Source organism: Somniosus microcephalus, chromosome 3, assembly GCF_052327205.1.
Source record: "Somniosus microcephalus isolate GS21.2 chromosome 3, FLI_Smic_1.0, whole genome shotgun sequence".
Taxonomy (NCBI): Eukaryota; Metazoa; Chordata; class Chondrichthyes; order Squaliformes; family Somniosidae; genus Somniosus; species Somniosus microcephalus.
The window spans coordinates 176262399-176283437 of NC_140989.1; the positions used below are offsets into that span (position 1 = coordinate 176262399).

At 46.8% G+C, this 21039-nt stretch overlaps 1 protein-coding gene across 1 annotated transcript in view; it reads right to left on the reverse strand.

Annotated features, from left to right (window-relative positions):
- The window catches only part of dzank1 (double zinc ribbon and ankyrin repeat domains 1), a 110844-nt gene that overhangs the window by 14986 nt on the left and 74819 nt on the right, over window positions 1–21039 (reverse strand). Inside the window, exons 13-14 of the mRNA XM_085977975.1 lie at window positions 16350–16575; window positions 9614–9735 (exon numbers count right to left, since the gene is read on the reverse strand). Coding sequence (XP_085834101.1) covers window positions 9614–9735; window positions 16350–16575 — 348 coding nt within the window. The remainder of the gene's footprint in view (window positions 1–9613; window positions 9736–16349; window positions 16576–21039) is intronic.

Here is a 21039-nt window from a genome sequence, read left to right on the forward strand (position 1 = left end):
CGGGGAAACCCCCCTGCTCTTCTTCGAAATAGTGCCATGGGATCTTTTACATCCACCCGAGAGGGCAGGCGGGGCCTCGGTTTAACATCTATCCGAAGGACCACACCTCCAACAGTGCAGCACTCCCTCAGTACTGCACTGGGAGTGTCAGCCTGGATAATGTGCTTCAAGTCTCTGGAGTGGGGATTGAATACACACCTTCTGACTCAGAGGGGAGAGTGCTACCCACTGAGCCACAGCTGACAGCTAGTATCAGGACTACACTAAGCTCATACTTTTGAAATTAGCGTTTCAGGCATATGTTGTGTTTTTCTGACAATGATTCTTGTGTAGGGAGCATGGATATTCTTTAAGTAGTTCACTTAAAAAAAGATTGTTTTTTTAACTCAGTACTTAGATTTAGAGATTGCTATAATTGTACTAACTGAATGCATGTGAAAATAAATTTAAAAAGCAAAATCAACTGCAAAAAAGTAATTATTTTAGAGAGTCTCTGAACACTTATTTCATGTCCAATCATGCCAGACAGGATGAAATACGATTTGTCTATCTTGGATTGAAATTTTCTTCAGGTTAATTTTTCACATACCAATTAGTCAGCATAGTTTGATGAGATCACTGAACTACAACAACAACAACTTGTATTTATATAGTGCCTTTAACGTAGTAAAACGTCCCAAGGCGCTTCACAGGAGTATTTAAAGACAAAAAATTTGACACCGATCCACATAAGGATAAATTAGGGCAGGTGACCAAAAGCTTGGTCAAAGAGTTAGGTTTTAAGGAGCGTCTTAAAGGAGGAAAGAGAGGTAGCGAGGCAGACAGGTTTAGGCAGGGAATTCCGGAGCTTAGGGCCTAGGCAACAGAAGGCACGACCACCAAAGGTTGAGCGATTATAATCAGGGATCCTCAAAAGGGCAGAATTAGAGGAGCGCAGATATCTCGGGGGTGGGGGGGGGGGGGGGGCAATTTTGGGGCTGAAGGAGATTACAGAGATAGGGAGGGGCGAGGGATTTGTAAACAAGGATGAGAATTTTGAAATCGAGGTGCTGCTTAACTGGGAGCCAATGTAGGTCAGTGAGTACAAGGGTGATGGGCGAACGGGACTTGGTGCGAGTTAGAACACGGGCAGCCGAGTTTTGGATGACCTCAAGTTTACATAGGGTGGAATGTGGGAGGCCAGCCAGGAGTGCGTTGGAATAGTCAAGTCTAGAGGTAACAAAGGCATGGATGAAGGTTTCAGTAGCGGATGAGCTGAGGCAAGGGCGGAGACGGGTGATGTTACAGAGGTGGTCTTTGTTATGCTGCGGATATGTGGTCATAGCCACAGCATTTCATATTTCATATGATCAGCTCCATGTACAATAAGGGTTACTATCCCCCAATCAATCCAACCGCCAACATCTCAGTATAAAATCCAAACACAGATTACGTGCATTAAATGAGACTTTTAGGGAAAAGGATGAATCTTTAGGATATATTTATGCTAATCCGGGAAACTAGAATTCATCCACTCACGATTATTTCCTAATTTTTCCACTTTAATCCCTTTGTCCTGCACATCTTAAGACAGTTTTAACTTTTCTCCATTTGCAAATAAATAGCTGACACAAAACCCACTCACACAGGTTTGACTGGACTCATCCCAGCATCACATACACAGGAACATATGAATGCCTACAGCGTGATCTTCTCGGAGTAGATGTGCGTGTAGTGCTGCTTGGTGTGGAGGTGCCTCACTGCCTCTTTGATCAGATTGCCAGACGAGAGGAGCTGCCCGAGCTTTTGATTTAAACCCCCCATACATCTCTTCTTCATTTTGTTCCCCCACCACAATCAGCAACAGACTCACACAGTCTGAGCAAGTGGACCTGCGGGAGGAACAGAGTCGGAGACCGGGGATAAAGGCAGCGCGGAGCAGAGGCCTGGGAGTCTGAGCAAGCGGACCTGCGGGAGGAATGGAGTCGCAGACTGGGGATAAAGGCAGCGCAGAGCAGAGGCCTGGGAGTCTGAGCGAGCGGACCTGCGGGAGGAATGGAGTTGCAGACTGGGGATAAAGGCAGCGCGGAGCAGAGACCTGGGAGTCTGAGCGAGCGGACCTGCGGGAGGAACAGAGTCGGAGACCGGGGATAAAGGCAGCGCGGAGCAGAGACCTGGGAGTCTGAGCGAGCGGACCTGTGGGAGGAACGGAGTCGGAAACTGGGGATAAAGGCAGCGCGGAGCAGAGGCCTGAGCGAGCGGACCTGTGGGAGGAACAGAGTCGCAGACTGGGGATAAAGGCAGCATGGAGCAGAGACCTGGGAGTCTGAGCGAGCGGACCTGTGGGAGGTACGGAGTCGGAGACTGGGGATAAAGGCAGCGTGGAGCAGAGACCTGGGAGTCTGAGCGAGCGGACCTGTGGGAGGAACGGAGTCGGAGACTGGGGATAAAGGCAGCACGGAGCAGAGGCCTGGGAGTCTGAGCGAGAGGATCTGTGGGAGGAACGGAGTCGCAGACTGGGGATAAAGGCAGCACGGAGCAGAGACCTGGGAGTCTGAGCTAGCGGACCTGCGGGAGGAACGGAGTTGGAGACCAGGGATAAAGGCAGCGCGGAGCAGAGGCCTGGGAGTCTGAGCTAGCGGACCTGCGGGAGGAACGGTGCCGGAGACCGGGTATAAAGGCAGCGCGGAGCAGAGGCCTGGGAGTCTGAGCGAGCGGACCTGTGGGAGGAACGGAGTCGCAGACTGGGGATAAAGGCAGCACGGAGCAGAGACCTGGGTGTCTGAGTGAGCGGACCTGCGCGAGGAACGGAGTCGGAGACCGGGGATAAAGGCAGCACGGAGCAGAGACCTGGGAGTCTGAGCGAGCGGACCTGCACGAGGAACAGAGTTGGAGACCGGGGATAAAGGCAGCGCGGAGCAGAGACCTGGGAGTCTGAGCGAGCGGACCTGCGGGAGGAACGGAGTTGGAGACCAGGGATAAAGGCAGCGCGGAGCAGAGACCTGGGAGTCTGAGCGAGCTGACCTGTGGGAGGAACGGAGTCTGAGATCGGGTATAAAGGCAGCACGGAGCAGAGACCTGGGAGTCTGAGCGAGCGGACCTGTGGGAGGAACGGAGTCGCAGACTGGGGATAAAGGCAGCGCCGAGCAGAGGCCTGGGAGTCTGAGCGAGCAGACCTGTGGGAGGAACGGAGTCGGAGATCGGGTATAAAGGCAGCGCGGAGCAGAGGCCTGGGAGTCTGAGCGAGCGGACCTGTGGGAGGAACGGAGTCGGAGACTGGGTATAAAGGCAGCGCGGAGCAGAGGCCTGGGAGTCTGAGCAAGCGGACCTGTGGGAGGAACAGAGTCACAGACTGGGGATAAAGGCAGCGCGGAGCAGAGGCCTGGGAGTCTGAGCAAGCGGACCTGCGGGAGGAACGGAGTCGGAGACCGGGGATAAAGGCAGCGCGGAGCAGAGGCCCGGGAGTCTGAGTGAGATGACTACCTGCAAGTGAGGCAGTCGGCAAGTGACACAATGAAGGAGTGACTCAGAATTCAAAGGTGTCGCTGGCACAAGGGAGCTGAGAGGTGAGTATCGGGTGAGTATTTGTGGTAAGTTTTTTTTTTGTTCTGTTTTCAGTATATTTCTGCTAAGTAGTTCATAGCCTATCTAAAAGAGGGAAGTGCTGATTGGTGGGTAGCTGGTGAGTGTTTCTTGTTAAGTTTTAAGTTTATTTCTGCTAAATTATCTCCATAGTCTGGTAAATAGAGGCATGGCAGGGCAGCTCAGTCCCGTGATTTGCACATCCTGTGTCATGTGGGAAATTTTGCATGCTTCCTGCACACGTGGTCGTCCAGGCCTCAAGAAGCGTCGCCAGCTGCAGCAACTCGAGCTCCGGGTTTCGGAGCTTGAGCAACAGCTGGAGTCACTACAGTGCATCCACGAGGCTGAGAAATACTTGGAAAGCATGTTTCTAGAAGTGGTCACCCCGCAGCCTCAGAATGTGCAGGCAGAGAGGGAATGAGTGACTGCCAGACAGAGGAGGAGGACCAGGCAGGTAGGGCAGGAATCCCCAGAGTGCATCTCGCTCGCTAAACGGTTTACAGTTCTGGAAACTGGTGGAGGTGATGGTTCCTCTGGGGAGAGCAGCCAGAGCCAAGGCCACAGCACCACAGGTGGCTCAGTTGCACAGGGAGGGAGGAAGAGTGGAAGAGCAATAGTGATAGGGGATTCATTGGTTAGGGGAACAGATAGGTGTTTCTGTGGACGCAGATGTGACTCCAGGATGGTATGTTGCCTCCCCAGGATCAAGGATGTCACTGAGCGGCTGCAGGACACTCTGAGGGGGGAGGGTGAACAGCCAGAGGTCATTGTCCATATCGGTACCAACGACATAGGCAGAAACAGGGATGAGGTCCTGCAGGCAGACTATAGGGAGCTCAGAAAGAGATTAAAAAGCAGGACCTCAAGGTAGTAATCTCCGGTATACTCCCGGTGCCACGTGCTAGTGAGTACAGGAATAGGAGGATAGAACAGATGAATGCATGGCTGGAGAGATGGTGCAGGAGGGAGGGCTTTAGATTCCTGAGGCATTGGGACCATTTCTGGGGAAGGTGGGACCTGTCCAAGCCGGATGGGCTACACCTCAACAGAGCCGGGACCAATATTCTAGCGGGGAGGTTTGTTAGTGCTGTTGGGGAGGGTTTAAACTAGCTTGGCAGGGGGATGGGCACCAGCATATAGGAGTAGAAAAGAGGAATAAGGTGCATAAAAGAGTGAGTGTGTTGGATAGTACTAGAGAAGAAAGTAGTACTAGAGGCAGAAGTAGTACCATATTAGATAGGAGCAGACTAAGAAAGACTACGAAAAATTCAAAAATGGGTTTAGAATGCATGTACGTAAACACACAAAGTGTGGTGAATAAGGTTAGTGAGCTACAAGCACAATTAGCCATGTGGCAATATGATGTTGTGGCAATAACGGAAATGTGGCTTAAAAACTGTGAGGACTTGGCACTTAATATTCAAGGGTACAAGGTGTTCAGAAAAGATAGGGAAAGAAAAAAGGGAGGTGGGATGGCAGTGCTGATTAAGGAAGACATTGTAGTGTTGGAAAGGGAGGATGTTCTTGAGGGGACAAGGACAGAACCCATTTGGTTAGAGTTGAGGAGCAAAAAGGGTATGATCACGCTATTGAGGGTATTCTACAGGCCTCCAAATAGTGAGAGGGAGGTAGAGGAGCAAATCTGCAGGGAAATCGCAGAGATATGCAAGAGCTATAGAGTGGTGATATTGGGGGACTTTAATTACCCAAATATCGATTGGGATAATGCTAGGGTAAAGGGAAAGGAGGGGGAGGAATTTCTGAAATGTGTTCAGGAAAATTTCCTTGACCAATATGTTCTTGGCCCAACTAGGAAGGAGGCATTGCTGGATCTGGTGCTGGGGAATGAGGTGGGCCAGGTCGACCAAGTGTCTGTGGGAGAATATTTGGGTACGAGTGATCATCCTATCATAAGATTTAGATTAGCAATGGAGAGGAGCACGGAACAATCTAGAGTGGAACTTCTAAACTGGAATAGGGCTAACTTCAATGGGATGCGAAAGGATCTAGCAGGGAAAAATGGAACCAAAGACTGACAGGAAAAACTGTAACAGAACAATCTTTAAGGAGGAGATGTTCCAAGTACAGGCTAGGTACATTCCAACAAGAGGGAAGGTTAAGGGAACCAAAGCAAGGGCTTCTTGGATGACGAGGGAGATACAGAAGACGATGAAACAAAAAAAGAGGGTGTATGATGAATGTCAGGTGAATTCTTCAAGGGAAAATCAGACCAAATACAATAAGTTGAGAGGGGAAGTGAAGATGAAAATAAGATTGGCAAAGAGAGAATATGAGAGTAGAATGATGGTTAACATAAAAGGGAACCCAAAAATCTTCTATCGGCATGTAAACAGTAAGCGGGTAGTAAGAGGCAGGGTGGGGCCTATTAGAGACAAAGAAGGTGATATATACTTAGAGGCGCAGGGCAAGGCTAGAATACTCAATGAGTACTTTGTATCAGTGTTTACTAAGGAGGTGGATGCTGACAAAATATCGGTAGAAGTGGAAAAGGTAGAAGCAATGGAAGGGGTGAAAATTGATAGACAGGATGTACTAGAAAGACTGGGTATGCTTAGAGTGGATAAGTCGCCTGGTCCAGATGGCTTGCATCCCAGGTGGGTAAGGGAATTGGGGGAGGAGATAGCAGAATGGCTTGCCATAATTTTCCAATCTTCCCTGGATGTGGGGGAGGTGCCCGAGGATTGGAAAGTGGCAAATGTGACACCATTGTTCAAGAAAGGGTGTACGGACAATCGTAGTAACTACAGGCCGGTCAGTTTAACATCAGTGGTGGGTAAAGTTTTAGAAACAATAATCATCAAGGAAAAAAATAACAGGCACTTGGAGAAGTTTAGGAGAGCCAACATGGATTTGTAAAGGCAGATCGTGTTTGACTAATCTAATTGAATTTTTTGATGAAATAACAGGGAGGATGGTTGAAGGGAATGCAATGGATGTTGTCTACATGGATTTTAGGAAGGCGTTTGACAAAGTACTACATAGAAGGCTGGTTAACGAAATTGAGGCTCATGGAATAGGTGGGTCAATGGCAGCTTGGATAAGGAATTGGCTTAAGGACAGAAAACAGTGAGTTGTGGTACATGACTGTTTTTCAGACTGGAGGATGGTAGACAGTGGTGTTCCCCAAAGGTCAGTACTGGGGCCACAGCTTTTTTTGATATATATAAATGACCTGGATATTGGAATACAAAGTAGAATTTCTAAATTTGCCGATGACACCAAACTTGGGGGTGTGGCAAACAGTAAGGATGATACCAATCGAATGCAACAGGACATAGAAAGGCTAGCAGAATGGGCAGACAAGTGGCAGATGGAATTTAATACAGAGAAGTGTGAGGTGATGCATTTTGGCAGAAGGAACAGGGAGAGGCAATATACACTTAATGACAGTTTTAAAGAGTGTGCAGGGACAGAGGGACCTGGGAGTTAATGTGCATAGGTCCCTGAAGGTGGCAGGACATATTGAGAGAGTGGTTAGCAAAGCATATGGGATCTTGGGCTTCATAAATAGAGGTATTGAGTACAAAAGTAGAGGAGTTATGCTGAACCTTTATAAAGCACTGGTTAGGCCACAACTGGAGTATTGCATCCAGTTCTGGTCACCACACTTTAGGAAGGATGTGAAGGCCCTTGAGAGGGTGCAGAGGAGATTTACAGAATGGTTCCGGGGATGGGGGATCTTAGCTACAAGGACAGGTTGGAGAAGCTGGATTTGTTTTCAGCAGAGCAAAGGAGGTTGAGGGTGATTTGATAGAGGTGTACAAGATTATGACAGGTTTGGATAGGCTAGACAGGGAAAGGCTGTTCCCACTAGTTGATGGTACAAGGAAGGGGACACAGATTTAAGGTTTTGGGCAAGAGATACAGGGGGATGTGACGAAAAACTTTTTTACGTAGCGAGTGGTGAGGGCCTGGAACTTGCTGCTGACAGAAGTGGTGGAAGCGGACACACTCAATGTTTTCAAGGGGAGACTGGATAGGCACTTGAGGGAAATAAACTTGCAGGGCTACGGAGATAGAGCGGGGGAATGGGACTGACTGGATTGCTCTACAGACAGCTGGCACGGATTTGATGGGCTGAATCGCCTCCTTCTGTGCCGTTATGACTATGACTCTAGGAGGAGACCATTCAGCCCCTTGAGGCTGTTGCTCCATTCAATTAGATCATGGCTAATGTGTAGCTTAACTTCATTTACCCGCCTGGGTTCCATATCCCTTGGTACTCTTACCTAACAAAAATCTATCAATCCCAGTTTCGAAATTTTCAACTGACCTGAGCCTCAACAGCTGTTTGGGGGAGGGAGTTCCAGATTTCCCTACCCTTTGTGAGAAGAAGTACTTTCTGACATCACCCCTGAACGGCCTAGCTCCAATTCTAAGGTTGTGTCCCCATGTTCTGGATTCTCCCAGCAGAGGAAATAGTTTCTCTCTATCTACCCTTTCAAATCCTTTCATCATCTTAAACACTTCAATTAGATCACCCCTTAATCTTCTATATTCAAGGGATTACAGGCCTAATCTATGCATCATGTCCTCATAATTTAACCCTTTTAGCCCCGGTATCATTCTGGTGAATCTGCGCGGTACCCGTTCCAAGGCCAATAGATCCTTCCTGAGGTGCGGTGCCCAGAATTGAATGCAGTGCTCTAAATGCAGTGGTGCAGCACTGGCGCCAAGCACCATAAATATCCAACACTCTTGACACAACACTGAGAAATTAGCATTCGAATTGCCATCATGACAAACCCTCACTTCAGGTTTCAGCGAATGGAATTTATGTTAAGCGCAAAATGTTGAGAGGCAGATTTGACCACTGTAGGAAAGACTAAGTAACAGGTACAGTTACAAACAAAAACAGCACTCACAAGGTTAAACACAGAAAGGGCTGGCATCTAAAGCAAATAAGAACCTTAAACTGCCTGGGGCTAATTGTGTTCCCAAATATAAAAAGAAGCAGGAACGTACAAGCAATTAAACTAAGCTCCGTGCAGTGTGAGGCCAGCTCCCTTTATCACTTCTCAACTACTAGGAATACAAAGGAAAGATGCTAAATCTTTAGCTTTTTAATGTACTTCAGAAAAAAAAAGTAAAATGCAGATTTGAATCCCTTGTAATGAGAAATGCATTTGGTTAATATTCAACATGGATAACCTTCAATACTTGCAGATTCAATGGGGCTAAAAAAAAAACGTACATTTTGCCACACATAGCGTTAGGAAGTGAGTGACTACGGGCTGGTTTGATGTAACGCTGCAAAAAATGCCTGTTGAGACCACAAGAACTCAGTGTACTGTGTGGATGGCTGCAGGAAGGGTTTGAAGCCAAAATCAGTGACTAACAAAGAGCCCCACCTTTCTCTGAGTCAGCTCATGCACTGGCCTGTATCTCACAAGCACCGGCAGGTACTGAGGGGCAGGGTAGAGATAGAGCAGTTTGAGTCAGATCTACATTCCTTGGAACTGGCTGCAAATAACTACTGGGAGTGGTTCTGTTATTTTTAAAGTGGCGAAACATCACAGTTAAAAAAAAATCAAACAGCTTATACAACGCAATTCAATCCAGAACAGCTAGACATTGGATAAAATCTGAATGTCTTTGGAAATAACTTCGCCAATTGAAGACCCAGAGATGTAATTGCAGCTTAGCAAATCAAAGCAATATACTGGATTTCAGAGGTTGGATTTTGGCCAATTTCAGATTCCGTCTGATTTCTGAAACAGTATAGTCATCACGTGAGTGATTATCTGGATCCCGGTTCTAATGCCCACACACCAACCTCTCTCCGAGTACGGCTGTAAAAAGCATTTGTGTGAATTTGAAACTGACCATGCACGATGTCCTCTGAGCTGCGGTTAATCACTTTCATCACCGCTCCTCCAACATCTGATACTCCATTTACTTTACATAGGAACGGGAGGAGGCCATTCAGCCCTCGAGCCTGCTTCGCCATTCTGTCAGATCATGGCTGATCTGTAGCTCAACTCCATTTGCCCGCCTTAGCTCTATATTTCTTGATACCCCTTGCCTAAAACAAATCTATCGATCTCCGTCTTGAAAGTTTCAACTGACCCCTAGCATCCACAGTCTTTTGGGGAGAGTTCCAGATTTCCACTTTGGTAGACTCTGATGGTAAACCTGCTGTAGGAGGCAATCCTGTAAACACAATGGGGATAATTATAACTTTGGGCAATACTGTAAAATGGGTGCTAACGACCTGTTAAACACCTCTCCCGATTTTATTTCCGGTGACTTCAATGGAAATGAAAATTTGGAGAGCTGTCTCACGGGTGGCTGAATCGATAATGCTCGTTTTACACCATTGTCCCAAGTCAAAATGAGCCCCACTGACACCAGTGCTATGGGAGGTAGCAAGACTCCCTTCAAGAGGGGTTTTGGCTTGGTGCCTCTGCCGGCACACGGGCAGCATGAGAGTGCTACCAACTGAGCCACGGCTGGCACTGTGGCAGGAAAGCGGCCTGCTTTTGTTTTGGTATTTCCCTGTGAATGCACGAGGAAGATTGCTAACTCAACACCGGAGAAAATCGCCTGTGCAAGTCTGCGCCCAACCCGTCCACGGTGGACAAGTCGCTGTAAGTAGAGCTTGTAATGTGAAGAGTTGTACAAAAAGCATTAAAAAACTGCAACTCTACAAGTGAAGAGTCAGCTTTTGGCTCCATTTTAGGAACTGCCTTCCATGTAAGCCAGATAAGCCTAGACTGTGATTAGCTGACGACACCTACATTTTAGTAATGACTGTGGTTCCATGAGGCTCGAGAGGTGGTTCTGCATTCCTAACTTATGACTTTCTTTGGCTTATGTTTGGGAGCTGGATCCGAACCCTGCACGTTAATTATAGAGAAAGGAAACAGGTGTTATCTAACAAAACAGGGCATCTGCTCACAGCACTTGCACTTTATAATCAGAGATAAGTTTTAAATGAAAATCCAGCAAACCGAACTGAAGTTTCAGTGCTGGCACAAACCTGTTAAACACTTAAACCCCGTGGTCTAATTGCGCACTGTTCCTATTTACATCTCACCTGTCTGCTGTTAGCCGTGGCTCACTGGGTAGCACTCTCGCCTCTGGGAAAGAAGGTTGTGATTTCAAGCTCCACTCCAGGGATTTGAGCACAAAAGCTAGGCTGACACTATGATGCAGTGCTGCAATATTTCCTACATTACAACAGTGACTACACGTCAAAACAAGTACTTAATTGGCTGTAGAGTGCAATGGGCCATGAAAGGCACTATATAAATGCAAGTCTTTCTTTTCCTTTTAGAAATGACCTAGGGAGATATTCAACATTTCAAGAATACAGCTCCAACTCCACATACAAGCGAATCGTCCAAAAAGAGAAAGAAACAATTTACAGCCAGTTCAATGTGAAATGAAACTGCTGCAGACAGAGGCGGGTGGGCGTGTGCTCAGCCACCCCACCAAGAGGGCCATGAAAAGGAGGGTCAGTGGGCTCCAAACTGCCCACAGACGCTCAACCCAGCAACCTCTGGCTCCTCCAGCGACCTGCCGAGATCCACATGGGCACATGTCCCCATGCCATGACCAGGAGAAAAGTTACACTGATGCTGCTGCATCTGCTGCTGCTTCCAGCCCACTTCAGCGACCGCCACCAGCCCACCCTGCCCCAACAAGTGCTACCCATACACACACACACAAAACAGCCACCCCCCCACCACATCACCAACAAGTATAACAAAGACTGCCGAAAGCCCTCTCCTCCTCAGAAAATTGGCACGACGGCTCTCTGCGGCAAAGACCTCATCTCTATGGCACTGACCAAGAATGTTCAGACACTCAGCAAAGTGAAACCACAAGGCACGCCAGCCCCAGAACAACCTGGATTGCAGAATAGGGCAGTCGAAACCCAATACGACAGGCTGCAAAAAGGGCCTGATTGCAAACTAGCGAGAAGCTAGACCCCCTTCTCTCCACGAGCACAGAACTAAGGTTAACGATTATAAGCAGGGAGACAAACCTGGGAAGATTTGTATACACACCCTGGACAAACAGGCTCAGAGCCTTTGTCACCTCCAGATTCAACTATTGCCATGCTCTCCTGGCCTCCCATCCTCCATAAACTTCAGCTTATGCAAAACTATGCTGCCTGCCCAAGCCCTGCTCACCCAGCACCCCTGTCCTCAATAATCTACGTTGGCTCCTGGTTCCCACGACGCTACCAATTTAAACTTCTCATCCTTGTGTTTCAATCCCTTCATGGCCTTCCACCACCCCCCACATCTCTGTAACCTCCTCCAGCCCTGCAACTCCTCCCCTGAACTCTCCATTCCTCTGACTCTGGCCTCGTACATTCCTGCCTCCCTTCACCCCAGCATTAGCTGTCATGCCTTCAGCCGCTTAGGACCCATGTCTGGGATTCGCTTCATAAACCCTACACTCCCTTGTTAAGACCCTCCTTAGAGCCCAGCTCTTGGCCCAAGCTTTTCCTCACCCCTTCTAACATTTCCTCCTTTGGCTCAGCGTCCATTTCTTCCTTACGTCTCTATCAAGTGCCTCGGGACGTTTGTTCTATGTTAAAGGTGTTTTATGAATGCAAGTTGTTGTTGTCACCTTGCCTAATTTCATAGAGTCATAGAGTTTTACAGCACAGAAAGAGGCCCTTCGGCCCATCGTGTCTGCGCCGTTGGCTATATGTCCCCAGTTTTCAGGTTCTGTGTCTCAGACTTTGAAGTTTGCAGGCTGAGGTATGAGAGGGCGAGTGTACTTTATACAGAAAGGACTGCTTCTGACTCCACAACATCAATAAAACAGATTATCCGGTCATTTATTTCATTGCTGTTTGTGGGACCTTGCTGTGTGAAAATTGGCTGTTGTGTTTCCTACATTATAACAATGACTACACTGCAAAAATACTTCATTGGCTGTAAGGCACATTGGGACATCCTGAGGTCATGAAAGGCGCTATAGAAATGCAAGTCCTTCTTTCTTTCTTTTACCATCTTCCCTCAGTGAAGGCAAGCACATGTGCTTGGATGACACAGCCAAGGAGAATCCCTCGGACTGCAACCTTCTTTAGAGACTGAATGTAGGCAAGCTGAATAGGTCCTCCAATATTTGCTCATTGCTTGGCAAAGACTGAAGCAAAATATTTTCTCAGGTAACAGCTGGTTCATGGCCCGCTACTAAAGAGGTTGAAACCATTGCTACTAATAATAAGGCTCCCTGGGAGACTGATTTACAAAAAAATAAAAGCCGCAAGTTCTAGAAACAATATTGTAAATTTTTAAAACGAGTGATGAAAAGCAGTGTTAATGGTTTTCACTTTTACAGTCACCACATGAGATCAAATACAGCACTGACCAGACTTAATACTGGCGTGGGGTATTAAGGTGGGTAAATAGAATTGAGGTTACAGATCAGCCATGATCTAATTCAATGGTGGAACAGGCTCGAGGGGCTGAATGGTCTACTCTTGTTCTTATATTCCAAGTAAAGGAGGTCTGAGCTCCCTCCTAGTTATCCTAGTTGAACAACTAACCTAAGGATCAGAAATGCAACTTATTTTTGAAGACACATCTATCTACCATCATATTAGCTGCACAGACAATAAAGACCATACAGGCAGCAGTGTTTACCAAGAGCATTTCTTTTCACTTTATGAAGGGAATATATATGTTACTTCTAATTCTGTTCAAAGGACAACTGAGTTAGAGAAAAGGGGACGACAAGTACCAATGCTGGATCCTCAGCAGATCCCCATTGCATATTATCAAATTAACCTGAAAGTAGACATGGAGAAAATCCGTTCACCAGTAGCACCTCACCCGACCAAAGTGATCCAGACCAGATCCTGTTCACCAGTAGCACCTCACTCTACCAAAGTGATCCAGACCACATCCTGTTCACCAGTAGCACCTCACCCTACCAAAGTGATCCAGACCACATCCTGTTCACCAGTAGTACCTCACTCTACCAAAGTGATCCAGACCACATCCTGTTCACCAGTAGCACCTCACTCTACCAGTGATCCAGACCGAGACCTGTTCACCAGTAGCACCTCACTCTACCAAAGTGATCCAGACCAGATCCTGTTCACCAGTAGCACCTCACTCTACCAAAGTGATCCAGACCACATCCTGTTCACCAGTAGCACCTCACTCTACCAAAGTGATCCAGGCCACATCCTGTTCACCAGTAGCACCTCACTCTACCAAAGTGATCCAGACCACATCCTGTTCACCAGTAGCACCTCACCCTACCAAAGTGATCCAGACCACATCCTGTTCACCAGTAGCACCTCACTCTGCCAGTGATCCAGACCGAGACCTGTTCACCAGTAGCACCTCACTCTACCAAAGTGATCCAGACCACATCCTGTTCACCAGTAGTACCTCACTCTACCAAAGTGATCCAGACCACATCCTGTTCACCAGTAGCACCTCACTCTACCAGTGATCCAGACCGAGACCTGTTCACCAGTAGCACCTCACTCTACCAAAGTGATCCAGACCAGATCCTGTTCACCAGTAGCACCTCACTCTACCAAAGTGATCCAGACCACATCCTGTTCACCAGTAGCACCTCACTCTACCAAAGTGATCCAGGCCACATCCTGTTCACCAGTAGCACCTCACTCTACCAAAGTGATCCAGACCACATCCTGTTCACCAGTAGCACCTCACTCTACCAAAGTGATCCAGACCGGGACCAGTTCACCAGTAGCACCTCACTCTACCAAAGTGATCCAGACCGAGACCTGTTCACCAGTAGCACCTCACTCTACCAAAGTGATCCAGACCGAGACCTGTTCACCAGTAGTACCTCACTCTACCAAAGTGATCCAGACCGGGACCTGTTCACCAGTAGCACCTCACTCTACCAAAGTGATCCAGACCACATCCTGTTCACCAGTAGCACCTCACTCTACCAAAGTGATCCAGACCGAGACCTGTTCACCAGTAGCACCTCACTCTACCAAAGTGATCCAGACCGAGACCTGTTCACCAGTAGCACCTCACTCTACCAAAGTGATCCAGACCACATCCTGTTCACCAGTAGCACCTCACTCTACCAAAGTGATCCAGACCACATCCTGTTCACCAGTAGCACCTCACTCTACCAAAGTGATCCAGACCGAGACCTGTTCACCAGTAGCACCTCACTCTACCAAAGTGATCCAGACCGGGACCTGTTCACCAGTAGCACCTCACTCTACCAAAGTGATCCAGACTGAGACCTGTTCACCAGTAGCACCTCACTCTACCAAAGTGATCCAGACCACATCCTGTTCACCAGTAGCACCTCACTCTACCAAAGTGATCCAGACCAGATCCTGTTCACCAGTAGCACCTCACTCTACCAAAGTGATCCAGACCGGGACCTGTTCACCAGTAGCACCTCACTCTACCAAAGTGATCCAGGCCACATCCTGTTCACCAGTAACACCTCACTCTACCAAAGTGATCCAGACTGAGACCTGTTCACCAGTAGCACCTCACTCTACCAAAGTGATCCAGACCACATCCTGTTCACCAGTAGCACCTCACTCTACCAAAGTGATCCAGACCTGGACCTGTTCACCAGTAGCACCTCACTCTACCAAAGTGATCCAGACCGAGACCTGTTCACCAGTAGCACCTCACTCTACCAAAGTGATCCCGACCGAGACCTGTTCACCAGTAGCACCTCACTCTACCAAAGTGATCCAGACCACATCCTGTTCACCAGTAGCACCTCACTCTACCAAAGTGATCCAGACCGAGACCTGTTCACCAGTAGCACCTCACTCTACCAAAGTGATCCAGACCACATCCTGTTCACCAGTAGCACCTCACTCTACCAAAGTGATCCAGACCGGGACCTGTTCACCAGTAGCACCTCACTCTACCAAAGTGATCCAGACCACATCCTGTTCACCAGTAGCACCTCACTCTACCAAAGTGATCCAGACCGGGACCTGTTCACCAGTAGCACCTCACTCTACCAAAGTGATCCAGACCAGATCCTGTTCACCAGTCGTACCTCACTCTACCAAAGTGATCCAGACCGGGACCTGTTCACCAGCAGCACCTCACTCTACCAAAGTGATCCAGACCGAGACCCGGTCACCAGGGTGGAAATTCAGTAGTTCTGGAGTTGCAAGATAGAAAAATAAGCTTTTTGAAGGCCGTCCAGCCCATGTTGCTCAGCAACTGCAAGGAGCACTGTGTCTGCCCAGATATTTATTGTACGGTAACGCCACTTGGTTTGACTGTTTGAATGTCCTGACGGTTCGGTTCTCAACGATGCTTTCTCATTGGTGGAGCAGAGTCTGTAAGAAGTAGTGCAGTGTTGTTGAACACATTAGCCACTAGCCACATGTGGTTAAGTGCATTTCTGATTAGTAAATAAAAAATGGGTAATAGACACTTCGTTAGTTTATGCATATACATGTGAACTTTAACCTTTTTGTGGGTTTGTTGGTGTAATGGTAAGATGAAAAGCAGAGTATGTGAGTGTTTTTTGATCGTTGTGCATTCTTTACTGCCTGGGTTACTGAATGGTGGTAGATGTTTGTTCAGTAAATATACATGTGAAGTACATTTACCTGTATTGTGTCAGTGTATGCAAGGCCTTTTCTACTAAAATGAGTGCAAAGTGGCTAAAACGGTGTTATCATAGCCACACCTGTGGCTAGTCAGTGATTTCTATTGGACAAGATAGAATTACATCATGTCCAGTAGGGCCTGTTCAAACTTGATGGCCATACCTAGATAAGTCTGGACATCAAGCATGTAAGCAGTGTCATTCACCTCTTCCAGGGCTGATGGCTGTTAGTAGGGGACGCCGATCGGTCATCTTCTGCTGCTTTTCTTGTTGACACATGATCTCCATTTCCTTCTTCTCCAGCATCTTGCAGGATGGGTAAAAAAGACCAACCGTTTGGGTCCCCTGGTCCTCCTTATTAGGTTCCAGCCTGAGCCTCGGCAACGGGATGGTCAAAGGCTGCCAGGTTGCAGAAGCGCGCAAATCTGTGGTCTTCAGGGCAAAAAAATAAGAGTGAGGTATTGGTTTAAACAGTCAAGTCTTCAGGAGTTTGTACCCATGAGGGGAGAATGAACTGACGATGTTACAGTACAAATGTTTAATATGCTCATCTCAGGTTCCTCTCTGTGCTATTTTAACAGAGTAGATAACCGGGATAGAAAAAAATAACTTGCATTTCTATGGTACCTTTCACGATGTTCCAATTTGCCTTACAGCCAATGAAGTACTTTGCAGTGTACTCACTGTTTAAGGCAGGAAAGGCGACAGCCAATTTGCACACAGCAAGGTCCCACAAACAGCAACGTGATAATGACTACAGATAATCTATTTTTTAGTGATGTTGGCTGAGGGATAGGACACTGGGGAGAACTTGACTGCTCTTCTTTGAATAGTGTTGTGGGCTCTTTTATGTACAACAAAGAGGGCAGGCAGGGCCTCGGTTTAACATCTCATCCAAAAGTCGGCACCTCCAACAGTGCAGCACTCCCTCAGTACTGCGTGCTCAAGTTCTTGGAGTAGGACTTGAACCCACAACCTTCTGATTCAGAGGCAAGAGTGCTATGACTGAATCACGGCTGACACCTGACACCTGCTGTTAAAATAGCAGAGACGTCTATTTTGAGTGCATTCTGTGCTTGTACGATAACATTACAACAGTAATTTCCACCCTAGGCAACTATACACTGCCTAAACTAATAAAACAATGCTTTAGTGCCACAAACAATAATTATTCTTATTGCACCAGCCTTGCTGATAAGACTACTTAATCTCAAAATCAACTTTTACATAGGCACGGTTTAATTAATAATGTTAGACTTTGACTGTATCACTGGACAAACATTTAGAACCTCTTTTTATATTGCTATATAAAACATATGGAGGTAATGATCTGATAACGTACTCAACACTCAGTTGGGCAATTTCAACCTGTCGTTGCTGGACTTTGAGATAAGTGTATCTTGGATTCCAAAGTTGAAAGGTTAAATGCAAGTCAAACTGTAAAAAGGTTCTGTGTTTAGAGAGTTAAAAAGCTTTTAACAAATATTAATCACCATGGATATATGTGGAGGCTCATTACCGTGATTATAGGCAACAAAATTGTTCACAAAATTGCGCTTTTCAAGTTTACAATAATCAAAAGGTAAATACCACATATATAGGTCAGGGTTGCTTTTTAAACAAATTATGCTTTTTTGGATGAGAGAAAATGTACTGTCATCTCCCGACAGTGTATCATTTTATACAGCCGAATCCAACTGTTCCCAGCTCTCTCCAACTCTGCTGGACCTTATTATTAAGGCTACCAAAATTGGCAAAACCATAGGACTGAGATTTATGATTCCAAAAGCAGCAAAACCATTAAGACAGATACCATAGGAGAAAATCAATGGCGGCATTGCTATCGTACGAGAGCTTGATTTGCCTCAAAGTAGTGTTACTCCTAATGATTCCGTTTCTTCATTTGTTACCTTTATCAAACACACAAACTGAGCATTAACTGATGCTGATAGGGAGAGATGAAGTAGGGTGGGAGGAGGATCGTGTGCAGCATAAACACTGGAATGGACCTGTAGGCCGAATGGCTTGTTTCTGTGCTGTAAATACTACAGTATGTAATTATACGTAACGTGGGGAGTTTGTGGAGGTGGAATTAATAGTGCACTTGTCCACTTCCAGCTCTTTTCCGAAAATTCTTTCCTGGGGCAAGTCCTACTTAGTCACGATAAAGGCCAAATGAGGGGGAATTTGCTCCAAGTCCCACAGCTTGGAAATGCCTCTATCTTATCTGATCAGAGCTGGTGCTGCAATAGCGGACAGTCTGGGAAGGTGAACTAAAATAGATGCAGTAGGGCGGATTGTTACACCGGGCAGGAGTCATGCGGGCGGGGGCCTAGAAGGAAGGAAATCTGTCCAGCCCTCCACAGCGTGAGGCCTGGGTGATTTAAACTCCCGGGCTTCATCTGCATAGGCCCCCTCAATCTCCCGCCAGAACCAAGGGGTCAATAACCAGCGGATAAAGAGTTAAGATAAATGGCAAAAGAACCAGAGCAGTTATGAGAAATTATTTTACGCAGTGAATTGTTATGATCTGGAATGCACTGCCTGAAAGGGTGGTACAAGCAGATTCAATAGTAACTTTCAAAAGGTAGGCGAATAAATACTTGAAAAGGAAACATTTGCAGGGCTATGGGGAAAGAGCAGGGGAGTGGGACTAATTGGCGAGCTCTTTCAAAGAGCCAGCACAGGCACAGTGGGCTGAATGGCCTCCTTCTGTGCTGTAGGGTTCTATGATTCTAAGTACAAGTGGATGTAAAATAATCCATAGCACAATTTAAAGAAGAGCAGGGGAGTTCTCCCCGGTATCCTGGCCAATATTTATCTCTCAACCAACACCATCAAAAAGCAGATTATCTGCTCATTATCTCACTGCTGTTTGTGGGAGCTTGCTCTGCACACATTGGCTGCATTTCCCAACATTACAACAGTGACTACACTTCAAAATCACTTAACTGGCTGTAAAGCGCTTTGGGACGTCCTGAGGTACGAAAGGTGTTATATGAATGCAAGTCCTTTGTTCTTTTACTTGCTTCTTCATCACTTTATTACTGAGTACAAAATATTTACCAATATCATGAATATGCACCCAAGCTTTTAAAGCATTCCCAATCTCAGAGGCATAACTCAATTGCTTCCCTCTCTGTATGCCAGTGCAAAATGTTGGGACTAACATGTCTGACATTGAGATATCTGACCTAATTTCCTCCTCATAGTTTACACTAATTACTGACTTGTTCCACCCATCTCATCATGACAGTTTAAATGCAACAAAAACATCACAGTAAAATGTTCAATGAAACTGTCAGATTGTCGTAAAAACCCAACTGGTTCACCAATGTCCTTTAGGGAAGAACACCTGCCGTTCTTACCTGCTCTGGCCTACATGTGACTCCAGTCTCACCTGAATGTGGTTGACTCTTAACAGTCCTCTGAAGTGGCCTAGCAAACCATTCGCTTATATCAAACCACTACAAAGAATACAGCTGTGGTTCAAGAAGGCCCATCACCACCTTCTCAGGGCAACTAGAGATGGGCAATAAATGCCGGGCTTGCCAGCGACATCCACATCCCAAGAATGAATGTTAAAAATATCTTTGTCCTTCAGGCGGCTAAATCCCCTGGACCTGATGGCTTACATCCTAGGGTCTTGAGAGAAGTAGCGGTAGGGATTGTGGATGCATTGGTGGTCATTTTCCAAAACTCCCTGGATTCAGGAAAGGTCCCAGCAGATTGGAAAACTGCTAATGTAACGCCCTTATTTAAAAAGGGAGGTAGACAAAAGGCTGGAAACTATAGACCAGTTAGCCTAACATCTGTGGTTGGTAAAATGTTGGAGTCCATTATTAAGGAAGCAGTAACAGGACATTTGGATAAGCATAATTTAATCGGACAGAGTCAGCATGGTTTTATGAAGGGGAAGTCATGTTTGACAAATTTGCTTGAATTCTTTGAGGACGTAACATACAGGGTGGATAAAGGGGAACCAGTGGATGTAGTGTATTTGGACTTCCAAAAGGCATTTGACAAGGTGCCACACAAAAGATTACTGATCAAGATAAAAATTCATGGGATTGGGGGTAATATACTGGCATGGGTGGAAGATTGGCTATCTAACAGAAAACAGAGAGTTGGGATAAATGGTTCATTCTCGGGTTGGCAATCAGTAACTAGTGGTGTTCCGCAGGGGTCAGTGCTGGGACCCCAACTCTTTACAATCTATATTAACAATTTGGAGGAGGGGACCAGGTGCAACATATCCAAGTTTGCCGACGATACAAAGATGGGAGGGAAAGCAGCGAGTGAGGACATAAAAAATCTACAAAAGGACATAGAGAGGCTAAGTGAGTGGACAGAAATTTGGCAGATGGAATATAATGTTGGAAAGTGTGAGGTTATGCACTTTGGCAGAAAAAATCAAAGAGCAAGTTATTATCTAAATGGAGAGAAACTGCAAAGTGCTACAGTACAAAGGGATCTGGGGGTCCTGGTACATGAAACACAGAAGATTGGTATGCAGGTACAGCAGGTGATCAGCAGTAGTGCGAGTAGCAGAGAGTGCCATTGAGAGTTTGGGTGAGTGAGGGAGTTAGGGTGAGTGGGGTGTTAGGTGTTGTTTCTGTTTTGTTTCTGCCTTGTATTTTCTGCCAGCCTCAGGATTAGCAGACAACACGGAGGCGGAGCAGCGAGGCGAGGCCCAGTCGAGGCAGCCGGGAGCAGCAGCGGGTGTCAAGTCGAGCCGCAGCAGCGAGGCGAGGCAGCCTAAACAGGCTCCACGGGCAACATTCCAAGGGGAGGTCAGAATTCAAAAGTGACATCACAGCTAAGCTGGTAGGTGATTGGCGAGTACTTTTCCTTCCCTTTTAAGCCTTTATAAGTTGGTAAGTTCAATTAAATAGA